This window comes from Gouania willdenowi, chromosome 21 (assembly GCF_900634775.1).
Source record: "Gouania willdenowi chromosome 21, fGouWil2.1, whole genome shotgun sequence".
Taxonomy (NCBI): domain Eukaryota; kingdom Metazoa; phylum Chordata; class Actinopteri; order Blenniiformes; family Gobiesocidae; genus Gouania; species Gouania willdenowi.
The window spans coordinates 17,614,330-17,626,921 of NC_041064.1; the positions used below are offsets into that span (position 1 = coordinate 17,614,330).

The 12,592-nt window shown below is 37.2% G+C and overlaps 1 protein-coding gene across 4 annotated transcripts in view; it reads right to left on the reverse strand.

Moving 5' to 3' along the window:
• Nucleotides 1-1,584: 1,584 nt before the first annotated feature.
• The window catches only part of znf385b (zinc finger protein 385B), a 51,881-nt gene continuing 40,873 nt past the window's right edge, over nucleotides 1,585-12,592 (reverse strand). For all 4 annotated transcript variants that reach the window (XM_028436821.1, XM_028436822.1, XM_028436819.1 and 1 more), the window contains 7 exons: nucleotides 6,312-6,448; nucleotides 5,740-5,850; nucleotides 5,364-5,526; nucleotides 4,914-5,270; nucleotides 4,588-4,772; nucleotides 4,374-4,469; nucleotides 1,585-2,717 (listed from right to left, as the gene is read on the reverse strand). In XM_028436821.1, the coding sequence (XP_028292622.1) occupies nucleotides 2,448-2,717; nucleotides 4,374-4,469; nucleotides 4,588-4,772; nucleotides 4,914-5,270; nucleotides 5,364-5,526; nucleotides 5,740-5,850; nucleotides 6,312-6,448 (1,319 nt within the window). In that variant the 3' untranslated portion in view covers nucleotides 1,585-2,447. The remainder of the gene's footprint in view (nucleotides 2,718-4,373; nucleotides 4,470-4,587; nucleotides 4,773-4,913; nucleotides 5,271-5,363; nucleotides 5,527-5,739; nucleotides 5,851-6,311; nucleotides 6,449-12,592) is intronic.

Here is a 12,592-nt window from a genome sequence, read left to right on the forward strand (position 1 = left end):
GTAAACGATCTTTACTCATAAATTCCTTGATTTTTGTGACAAATCTTAAGAGCAACCTTGTGGGATTGTTTGTGAGATATTGCAGGATTTTGGAAAACGTTGCTGAAAAATTACGGCACTCGTGATAAAAGCGCTGGAAAATTGTGATAACCATTAAATATTGTGGAGTTTCATTGATTTGTGAAAGTTGGAGGGAGTGAGATATCAACAGTTGAATTATTTATTGTTTACAGAATAAAATTTCCCTGTTATTTTTTCTTTCTCCTACGGGCTGAATTGGACGACCTGAAAGTCCGGATTTGGCCACTGGGCCTTGAGTTTGACACGTGTCTTAGATGACATAGTTGGCTAACTATATTTTCCACTTTAAATGGAATAAAAATTAATTTTGGTGCATGGTTTACCTATGTTTTTGTCATTGTTGGGATTGTTCGTATCTCCAGATGAAATATTGTCTCATAAGCATTTCTTGGTAAACACTGATGAATTGTTATAGTTACAATAACACTCTTTGGTCAACATCAGCAGTGTGTAAAAAAACCCAGTGATGTGAATTCAAGGTCAAACTATTCTAAATAGGTGAAGATGTTTAATGGTATGAAAATAGCTTCATTTGTATTTACACCATGCACTTTACACGTGATTGGAACTTAAAAACGACATGAAGGATCAGTGGCATATTTCCATTGCAGAGCTTCTTAAATGGTGCATGTTTGCTGATGACGATGGTGGCAGTTAGAGTGACAGATTTAGCTGTTTCTGTTTCTTAGTGTCTTCTTGTTCCGACGACTGAAATTTTAGAGTTTAGAGACAGCAAGTACGGTAGTTCATCTATCAGGAGGAGGAAACATACAGAGTCCAAACGTCAAAAACAAAATCACAACCAACGTCAGTACCATGAATTATGAGTTTTGTTCTTGTCAAAGGTAAAAGTAGATTGAATCAACAAACAGCAACAACAATCAGCCATGAAGACTCACTGTGGAAGGTTTGACATGCCCAAAAAAACCTGAATATTTCAAAAGTGATGTGATTTAATGAAAGGGGACTGCAATTATTAATTTAACTACCTAACATACTTGTTTTTGTGTCTGACTCTGATGGTTTTTAAGTTCTAACTCTTATAAAAATGTCTACTTTAGACCAAAAAAAAAAAAAAAAAAAAAGAAAAATGACAACAAACCTACAGACTTTAAGCCTGATCTAATTATCAGTGAAACAGGCTAGATGTTTATACACATTTTTGATGTTTCAGTAAAAAAAATAAAAAAATGTAAATGCAGTGCTGAGTTTGGGTCTTCTTCCTAAAAAGTAAAAATTCTCATTCTTAAATGTTACAGGACTCGAGATCAGTGATTCTCAACTGGTGGGTAGGGACCCAAAAGTGGGTCGCAAACTTGTACTGGGCGGGTCGCGGACAGCAGGTCAAAAATAAAATGAATACTTAATATCTCTCATGTTGGACTAGTCTTTTATTTTAAAGAAACTTTTCTTTTAACAGGCATGTTGTGCAAATGCATGTTGCACAGGAAAATATATAGATTTATGTTTCAAAATATATTATATATGTGTGTTTTCAACGGCTATTTTTGAAAAGCTAAATTTGGTTGGTTGAATTCTAAAAAAAAGTGGGTCGCGATGTAATGACTGTGGAAAAATGTGGGTCCCAGGGTGAGACCAGTTGAGAACCTCTACTCTAGATGACTGATCAAAAGTGAGATTAAAACCATTTTCCTTCTTTCCTCCTGTGTGAATGCATTCACACCAGCTCAAGAAAATCAGACAACAATGATGGAGGAATGTAAAAAAAAAAAAAAAAAAAAGACATCTTCAGTCTGCTGGTTAGTTTAGTTTCTATTTCTGGGAGAAAACAGATCCTGGCATCTGACCTTAAGTCACGCTGCATCCTTTGCATGGAAACAGTCGTTCATTGTCATTGTTGTGTCAGGTGGAGATGCTGCATTTTGATTTTGTCAGCTGGCTCAGACTTTTGATGTGTAGCCACATTTTCTTTTAAAGACAATCAACTGTTTTGGGTTCACTTTCGGTAAAAACACTTAGTTGTAGAGTTTTGAAAGTTTCTGAGGAGGTGCTAAATCACTGACTTAGCTCTTTCGTAGTTTGTGCACTTGTAATAATTGAGTTCTGCACAGACACTTATTGCTTTGTAGACGTTTTTTCCTCCCGTGCATGTTTAAAACACATTATTTTAGGAACAGAAAGCTTTTTTGTCCCTGGTTTTTGTTCAGGCAAATATCTGCACTCCTGATGGTTTTGAAGCAATGACCGCTTTGAAGTTGTCAGATGACAACAGGTCCAGAGCGGATATTTAAAATCGTTTTTTCTTTTCTCTTCTTGTGCATCTTTGTCAAGCTTCTGAATCCCAAAACTAAGGTCCCCTCCCAGCCCTCCAAGGTCACTGGTTTAATTCTTTATCCCCACTACCGTCAGTAGGGTGTGAAGAGTATCGGTCCTTGGCTCGTCCTAATTGGTCCAGGAGCTGGACGGAGGAAGGAGGCCGTGAAGAGGGATGTAGACACTGGAGGGCGAGGATGAAGAGAGATGGCGGGAGTGAGGGGGGAGGAGGCTTGTGTGAAGAGAGAGGGGGAGGACAGGGATGAGGGAGGGAGTGAGAGGGAGGGGTTGAGGGATGAGGACGGAGGGACAAATGGTGTGGGAAGGAAAGAGGAGGAAAGCGAGGGAGCCACCAGCTCTTTCTGTGAAGAGAAGGAGATACAGTTTGAAGTGACACAACATGGGATGAGAAAAAAAACTGATAAAAAAAATGCTGAATAAACTAAATACACCAGGCAAATGTATTTGTATAGTGCATTTCATACACAAGGCAACTCAATGTGCTGTACATGATCAAAAAGTGCAACACATTGGAGGAGGAGATAATGCAGAAGTTGAAATCTGATTGTAGAAGAGCTGAGCATAAATGGAGATCAACAAAAACTCCAAATTCATCTAGAACTGTACAAAATAAGTCTGCGTAATTTCAATGATGGCTTGTTCAATGCGAGGCAGCAATACTTTTCTGAAATTGTTGCTAAAAATCATTAGATGAGACATATGAGGTACAGTGAGATGCGAGAGGATGATACGAGAATATGACAAAGAGTGCCTTGAGATCTGATTAGCTTAAACTAGATTGCATTATGAGGTGAAATACGTATATGACATGGTACTAGAGCTGCACGATTATGGCCAAAATGATAATCACGATTATTTTGTTCAATTTTGTAATCACGATTATTTTCACAATTATTCATCATGTTAGGGGAAAAAAAAAAATCAGTATTTTTATTACACTACTTTTAAACAAGCAATATGTGTAGAGTTTACAGTGCAAAATGACGCTTTAAATAAGAATTATAACTCCAAAAATAAAATAAAATCAACCCAAGAATTTAAAAGGCTAACCGAATAAATACACTATTACAGAATTCAGGTTCATTTAATTGTGGCAACCAAAATCGTGATCACAATGAAAATTTGATTAATTATGCAGCCTACATGGTACCATATCGAATGAGAAGCAGAAAGGAAAGAGATTCTGGCAAGGTGAGAAAAAACATGAGAAAAAATAAGGAAGAATACCATAAAAATCAATAACACAAGATACAAAACATTAATCAGTAAGTACTAAGGTCCGATCACATGAGATCTAATGGCATGAGATACAATGAGATTAAATGAGATCAGAATGAATGACATAACATGAAAACCTGACATGACATTTTTATTATACTATACAGTATGTCATGAAAACATTAAATGGGGGAGTTAGTGTGAGCTATAAGATGACATGAGATAACACTGTTTGCAGTATGATGATTTCACCTGACAACAAGGTTAGAATAACACATCAGATCATATGACATAACATAAGATAATATATATATCTTATGATATTAAATTTAAAAAAGCTAATAGTTGAAAGAAAAATAAGTTAAATGAGATGTGATGGGAGAAATAATACGAATTTGAACAATATTCTGTACAATGAGATAAAACATTATCATGTGAGGTGTAATGAGAAAATTAGCTATAGTGACATGATATGGCATTGCATGAACATATGTAATAAGGTGGCATCACATAATAAAAAGAGGCCAAATGAGATGACAACATAAAGAAAATACTTTTTTTTTTACATGGAACAATAAAAATAATGAGATTTGTGGGCTTGACTTGCAATGATATGTCGTCACATTGCACAACATGGTACTTATGCTTTGATGATACTCTGATTTGAAAAGACTAGGTAACAACAACATCTGCTCAAAGCACAACTTACATAACATACTGTAGCTATGTTGTATGAGAGTTTGCTTTAGAGTGAGAGAGAGCATTAAGCAGACTCTTACGTTTAGTGACGTGCGCTGCTGCTTGTTGTACGGACTGTATTTGGGTTTGCTGGGTTTTCCAGCCACTCGGTCCTTGTGCCTCCTGCTGGATATGTGCTGCAATTAAGAAAAAATAAGAAAAAAGTCAAGCAAATACAAACAAATAAATAGCAGAAACAAGTATGAGGACAAAAACTATTTATTTGATCAAACTAAGATACTGATCAGTTCCTACCTGCTTTAGTTGGATCTCAGAGTTGACGTGGACATCACAGATCTGACAGTGGAAGGTTTTATTCTGCAGACCAGAGCCCTTCACTGCCGGGCTGATGCCAGGCTTCAACTTGGCTCCTGCTCGAGGGTAGGCTTTGATCGGTCCAGCACCACTGCGGGCCTCCAGCATTGTTTTGTGCTTTGAACCTTACGGAGAAAATACATGAAAAATGGGTCAGAGGAGGGGCCAAAATGCTGCGGGTAATTCGACAGGTTTATCATCATGACATTGATCTTATTCATTATTTCTCTACCCATGCATCCTTTTATCTGTTCTGATCTTTTCACCTGCATTATGGGCCTCCAACTGAGACAAAGAGTTGACTGCAACTTTACAAAGAGAGCAATATAACAGCTTTTTGGCCTTCTCCTCCTCTGACTCTGCAGAGAGTGGTGCATCCTGGGAGGAGGGCTGAGAAGAAGCAGCAGAGGAGGCGACAGGATGAGCAGGAGGTGGTGAAGTTTTGGAAAAAGTGGAAGAGGATGAAGATGACAAGTGTGGAGCTGGGAGAGCAGAGGGAGGGCTGGACGGGGGAGGCTCACTGCCTGCTCTGCTGGAAGTGGAGGATGAGGAGAGGGGGGAGGTGGAGGGGAGGAGCAAAGGCTTGATGGGGGAGGAGGAGTTTGTGACTCTGTACAAGACATCTGGAAAGCAAAGAGGAAAGAAAAAATATCATCAGAACAAAAGTATTCTTTAAAGCAGAGTCTGAATCAGCATCATTTGCACATCAACTCAACCTGTGTTCTGATTGGTGGATGATGGAGAAGGGGTGGGGCCTGCAGGACTATAGCTGCTCCCGTTAGTCTCAGTGGAAACGGACAGCTTAGTCTTTGCCTTGTTCTCATGAGATTTGAGCTTCTTGGCGTGACGGCTGCCTCTGTAATGGGCCTCAGCTTGAGACTGAAAAATTAAGCAGAAAGAGAAACATTTGAAAAACTCATTAGGATTTTGCTTCTCGTCGACTTTCTATCTTTTTCTGTGGCAGAGCATGATTTTATTATTCTGTTCTAACATTTACTGTAAGTGTGAAGTGTTAAGTACAAGCAAAGACACTCAATGATAGAATAAGCATGAAAAACACAAATATGTTCTACTGATGCTCTAACAACTTACATCTGAGTTGAACCTTAGCTGGCAAACATGACAGAAGATCACCTGCTTCTTCTTGGGAACCATGGTAACGCCAAACGTGTGGTTGATGACGGCCTTCTGCACCGGGTCCATCTGAATGAGGTGACAGAGTTTAGAGACTGACAGTCTGCTTCAGCACTCCAACATACTTTTTGTGCTGCAAAACACGTGTTTTTGTGCTGCTTGGCAGGTGGGATGGTAATTTCAACCTGGGACGCCCATGTGTAAGATGGACATCTTGATCACCACGCTAACTTGGCTAACAATTGATGGTATGCTACATTGTCAGTGTTAGATTAGGGTTCAGTTTAGGGAAATACTTTTTTTTTTCTTTTTTTCTAGAATTACTTCTGATTTAAATACATCAGTCATTACATTGACTTCCATGCATCACAAAACCAATTTGTGTTTCGACAGAAAATAAAAGTGCCTTACAGCACGACAAACCTGCCGAAAATGTGCTGGCATGCACAAATAAATAGATTATTTTATTTTTGTGACAGAGTCACATTCTCCCATGAGATTGGATTGTCAGGACACAAACACACACGCACCGTGTTAAAGTTTGGGAAGAGTCCAACCGGCGACGTCGTATCAACAGGAAATGAAAGGAAAGGCTTCATCATCACTGAGCTAACAGTGGCACTGATAAGTCCTGGTAATGACCCGCTCACTGCACTGCACCTGCCTCCTGAAATAGACAGGCATAAACAAAACAGGAACCATTTTTAGAAACCATGAAGTCTGAATAATTATTTCATCCACAACATGCCTAATATGTCCACACTGACGTTTTGTTTTTCTTTTATTGTAGGGCTGGGCAAAAAAATCGATTTAATCGATTAATCGAATTTGTAGATAAAAACGATTTTTATCTTGCAAATTCGAGTTTAAAAAAAAAAAAATATATATATATATATATATATTTATAGCCCCCTCTTTGTTTACATTTGTTTATGTTTTGAGTAAGCTATACGTGTGCCACAGGCATATTCAATTTTTTATTCACACTATGCTGAGAAGGAAAGAGTTTATCATTTTTTTAATTGTAATGTTATATGTTATAAAATATGTAGTTATATGATTTCTTAATCAGAAAATTTAAGTTACTGTGAAGGCGCTGTTGCACTTTTGCTTAAACCTGGGTTAAAGCTTGAAATTGCTGAATGACAGAACCTCATTTACTTTTTATTTTGGGATTGCTCTACGTATTTTAACTCTTGAGGACAATCACTGTAATAAATTTGCACTTTTGACAATATATCGGATGTCTGCAATCATTTATAAGTGCAATTAAAAAAAAAAAATCCAAAATCAAATCGAAACTCGAATTTTTCTTTACAAAATCCGTGAATTTTTTTTTAGGCAAATTCGGCCCTATTTTATTGATATATTATGATGACAGTAAACATGGATACATGTTGTCTCCTAACAACACCGTTTGCTCCAAGTTAGTTAAAATCTTTAAATCTAAAACATTCCCTAATTCCAAACAGTTTTTTTCACTCAGCATGAGTTAGTTTTTGTATTTAAAGCAGCTGGAGATGATTATTTGATTAAAATATAGTTTTTTCCTTTTATTCCACTTACTTTGTCTCATCTTGTAGCAATACACTATATACTTATTCTAAATGTATTTTCATCATGTACAACACATCTGCTTAGGTCTCCATGTTGGAAATCTACACACTTATTACAAACATTCATTAAAAAAAACATCACAAAGAAGTCTTTGTCTGTAGATTTACTGGATTTACTGGGACACAGGATCCTCCCTTTAGTAAAAATAAATACAAATCCACGAGTTGTGGTATTTTATTGGCGCTAACTTTAACACGAGGTGGCGTTACATTAACAGTGGCAAACAAAAGTCGAAAGATTTATTCTGTTTGCTTTTTTTAGTCACAGCTCACAGAAGCTCCTAACAACAGTTTGTGGGTGGAAAAAACACTTGTGCCAGCTGAATAAGCCCTGACAGAGGAGGTGGTTGGATGTAGGACTTAGATTTTGTCCATCTGGCTGACTTCACTGATAATTTAAAGCCTCATTATGCTCTCAAGATAATAGCAACAATAGAAACATGCGAACTTCACAGAGGAAGTTCCTCAGTACGCAGGGCCTTCTTCTTGCTTTAACCACCACTTTAATCACTGTGCTTTACATGTAATATCTATAAATGTAATAAATGTACTAATATAAACTAATTAATTTATCTTAATGCAATATATATATTATGTGATATTAATGCGGATTTCATTTATGTTCTCAACTTGAGAAGGAAGAGTTGCTACTTTAAGGTAGTTGTGATGGTCTTTGTCTCAACGTGTGGCGATGTAGGAGATTATGGGTTCAAGACAGCTGCAAGCACTTTGCTCACACACTCACACATGCACACACACACACACACACCGATTACCCTTCTTATTTAAAGTGCATGTTCATTTGACACAGCAATAGTTTAAATGTGTAAAATTATTATTATAGTCAAACCTTATCTGGTAAATAAGAACATCTGAATGTTTAACATCTATCTATAAAGCAGCAAAGGTCTGCGTGTGTGTGTGTGTGTGTGTGTGTGTGTTTGTGGAGCGAATATCTCCTCGACACAGAATGAGTTCGACCTGAAAGTTTGTCAACGGCTTCCAAATACCACAAGTATGTGCATCCGCTATTTTAGAGTAATTTGTTGTTGCAAAACGTTCAAAACGTTAATTTTAAGATTCCGGCACTCTCGGCATTGAGCGTGGTATTGAGCGCGCTCCTTCCGGTTCTGGGTTCGTGACGTCACTGTGTCGCAGTTTGTTTGGGTTAAAAAAATAAGGCAATATTAAAAACATTGTTGTACTGCTAAAAGTTATTTAAATTAATACTTCATGGTTATTTAAACTTTCACTTCCTCCTCTGTCTCCATCGCTGTGACATGCTATCGTCTGCATCTCAAACACGGGTTCTTTGAATAATTCATTTGAAACCGTCAGCCACTGGTGAGTCTTTTGCAGACACGTTTCCCATTGTTTAAATAATTGCTCAATAATGCGCTGTTTCACTAGAGTCGGTATTGAACGCAACCCGTTCAATACTCCATCTGGAAAACTGCGAATTCTCTGTGGTGCCGCGCATGGAAGTTAAGCTCTGACCACTCGGTTCAAAGGTAAAAAAAAAAAAAAAAAGACAGCCGAATTGTAGATAATACTTTAATTTACTTACTCACTCATGTAGTTTGGAGCTTTGCATTTTGTTACTTTTCTGATTGGCGCTACAATGGCTATGGAGTTTGGTTATCAGCGTCTCAAAACATTTCATGGAAACACACACGCACGCACGCACACACACGCACGCACGCACACACACACGGTATTTATAATAAAAATATACTAAATGAGTAAAATAAAACAAAAAAAACCTAAATCTAAGCAAAAAGTACACAAAACAACAGAAATTCACAAAAATATAAAAAAATGACTCCAAAAAAAACATACATTACAGAAAAATACACCAAACAAAAATATGAAAATGACTCAAAATACACAAAACCAAATATTTACACAAAAAGTACACAAAATGACAACAGAAATGCACAGACCTAAACCAAAAAAGATACTAAAATACATAAAATGACTCTAGAATCACACTACAATGGCAACAAAAAACATAAATTATACAAAACTGACTCCAAAAAACATACATTACAGAAAAATACACCAAACAATAAAAATGTGAAAATGACTCAAAATACACAAAACTAAATATTTATACACAAAATGACAATAGAAATGCAGTTATAAAAATACACATAATCACTCCAAAAAACATACATTACAGAAAAATACACCAAACAAAAAAAATATAAAAATGAGTAAAAAAAAAACAACAAACACATTTATCGTGCGCATGTCCCATAGAATTAAACCAGGGAAATCGCACACACTATTTTACTTTGCATCCGCACATTCCTTGTAAATCCAACCTTCAAACACATACTAATTTGGCCATAATTGACAACTCTACTTAAGCTCCTCCCACTATATGAATACATACTTCTGATGGGCACTGTACTAGTGTTTGTGTGTGTGCAGGCTTTATCCTCGTGTAACACAGTGAGTCAGTGTCCGTATTTGTAACTACAGCTCAATATGAGAGTGACACAATGCTGCGCTGTGAACACAGGTAACCTGACACACAGCACAACATTGTTTGGATGGAGGTATTATTAGCAAAAGGCATCATGCATGGTGATCTTAAATATTTAATGTCATGGTTTGAAACTCTTTTCATATCATAAAACAAACAAACAAACAAACAAACAAAATACTATTTTATAATATACTATCCACAGATTACCTGAATAATATGACATTTAAGGATTAATAATGTGATGTGCATGCTTAAAGGCACTTCAGACCTTTGTTGGAATAATGTATATGTTAATAGATTGTGCTTTCCTTAGCCTGTCAACACAGTCAGGTAAACTAAATGAATGTGATTGAAATATACAGAACGCTGAGTCAGCTCAGAGGGCAAGGTGGGCAGGTGGTCAATCTATTACAGAGACACAATCACATTTACTTACTAGTTATCAACAAACACACACTGGCAAGGGTTCACAGGGGTTTAACCAAAAGACGCAGAGACTATCTTTCAAACAACAACACAACCATAAAATACCAGGATAACTAACGTTACCAGTACAATACTGGATGAGAAACTGGGTCAATGTCAAACAGCATTTTACCTCTGTCTATGGGGGTCAAATTCATTCATTTTTTTGCTTGTCTGTTAGCGGGACTACGTCAGACCAGATTTTGGAGGAATTTTAACCAAAGATAGATTATACGCCATGGAAGATTGCAAAACATTTTAGAAGAGATCTGGATCAATACTGATTCTGGATTCTGGAAAATTCTGAAATGTATATCTCGGTTTTAAATTGACTAATCTATTATCTGGTGAATATTATCTAGCAGCTGGAAATAAGGACATCACTAAAAACTGGCTAAAGACCAAAGGACCAAACCTCAAGCAATAGATTATAATTATGGATGATATTCTTGAGATGGAAAGACTTACTTTCAAATTAAAAATGAAGAAAGAATGCTTTGATAAAAACTGGGGAAAATGGTTGGCATATACAACCAAGAAAGATTAGGAGAAAAAAGAGGTATAGAGTAACACACCACAGGTCTTGTTCATAGTATTTGTACAAACCCTTTAAGAAATATAGTCTATTGTTTCCTTTTATTCAATAATGTTTTAGATTTTTTGTCTTGTAGAAAAATAAGTGTACTAACAAAATGAAAACACAATAAAAAAATGACTAATCTTCATTACATTTGACTCAGTTATGGTGGGTTGGTTCCTTCATTAACCCACCAAGTTTGATTCAGATTGAATCTGGATTGCGAATTTCACTACAATTTTGTTAAAAAAAAAATGGGGGTGGTCATACATTTGGACCTAGTGTATCATTATTAATTGTGATAGAAATGTCTTACAAGCCTTTAAAGTATGAATGATCATGGTACCATGATAAGGACCACTGACCCAGGAAACTGCCAATACAGTATCTGGTAATATCTGGATATTTGGTGCTTGGCGGTGGCTCGCGTGTTTGTCGCTATTCCAGCCGTGCTTTATTCTGACACTATAAACGTACAGAGGTGTTGAAGTCTAATCATTAAACCTACAATTAACTTTCCAAAGTGCATTTCCACCTCTTCAAGATCATATCCATCCACATATTTCAAACAACCCTCACAAAGCTTTTAATTGACTCTTCAATTGTACTCAAGGGCACGTAAAGCATTTCAAGACGCTCAGAACATGACAACAACTATTTGTGCCTTCTCGAAAACATCTTAAGCCTTCACAAACCCTGTATCCTGAGCTGCCTCCGCTGATCTTTTTTTTCCAGTGTCAGAGTTCTATCCTCTCTCAACACCACACTCAAATATGGTGTAATGTTACTCTGCACCCCTGCCGTTTTACACTTTTACCCTCCCATATTAAAACACTAACCTTCAGCCGTGAGCGTGGAGGCCATAAACGACTGTGTTTCATTTATGATGTGTATGATTTGGATGTTATGTGCGTCTGTGATTGACCCTGTGCTGACAGTCGCCTTGATTCTGTCCTTCTGTCCTCAGAGATCTAGTTACATCGTGCGCACGGTAACCCATCTCTCTTACAGTAAGTTGCCGTTCTAAGAAGCTTCTATAAATACTGATCGACACATCTGCTACTGCGTTCACGTGGAAGCAGTCTGTTCACTGTAACAGGCCTGCGACTCTATTTTAGAACGCTGATGATTGATACGAGGATCAATCAGAGCTCCACCTGTGAACAAACACATGGCTGGGGATATTTTCCATTTATAGGGAAACAAACAGTTGGGCCGTTTGAAATTGAGCAAAAACAGTCGGCCAGCAGGGATCAGGAGGACTTTAACTGGACAGTTTCTGAGCAGAGATACTGGAATAAAGCATCAGGCTCATAGTTTAAACTTTCAGCTAACAACTGTTTAGATTTGGTGACTAAAGTGCATGAACTTCCTCATGCCATTAAAGACCTGAGGGATCTTTCACAGCCAACCACCAGAGATCAGAGTTTCAGTGTGCAAACCTGAAAGTATAGAGCACATGTGTCAAACTCATGGCCCGTGGGCCAAATACGGCCCTTTCGAGCATCAAATTCGGCTCGTGGGAGAAAGTAAAAATGACAGACAAAACGTGAAACATTGCGTAAACCAAACTCAACAATATATTGCATAATTTCAGTCATTTTTCATGTTAAACTGTTGAAAAAAACCAAAAGATTCTTCAAAAAACTTTCCATTTTC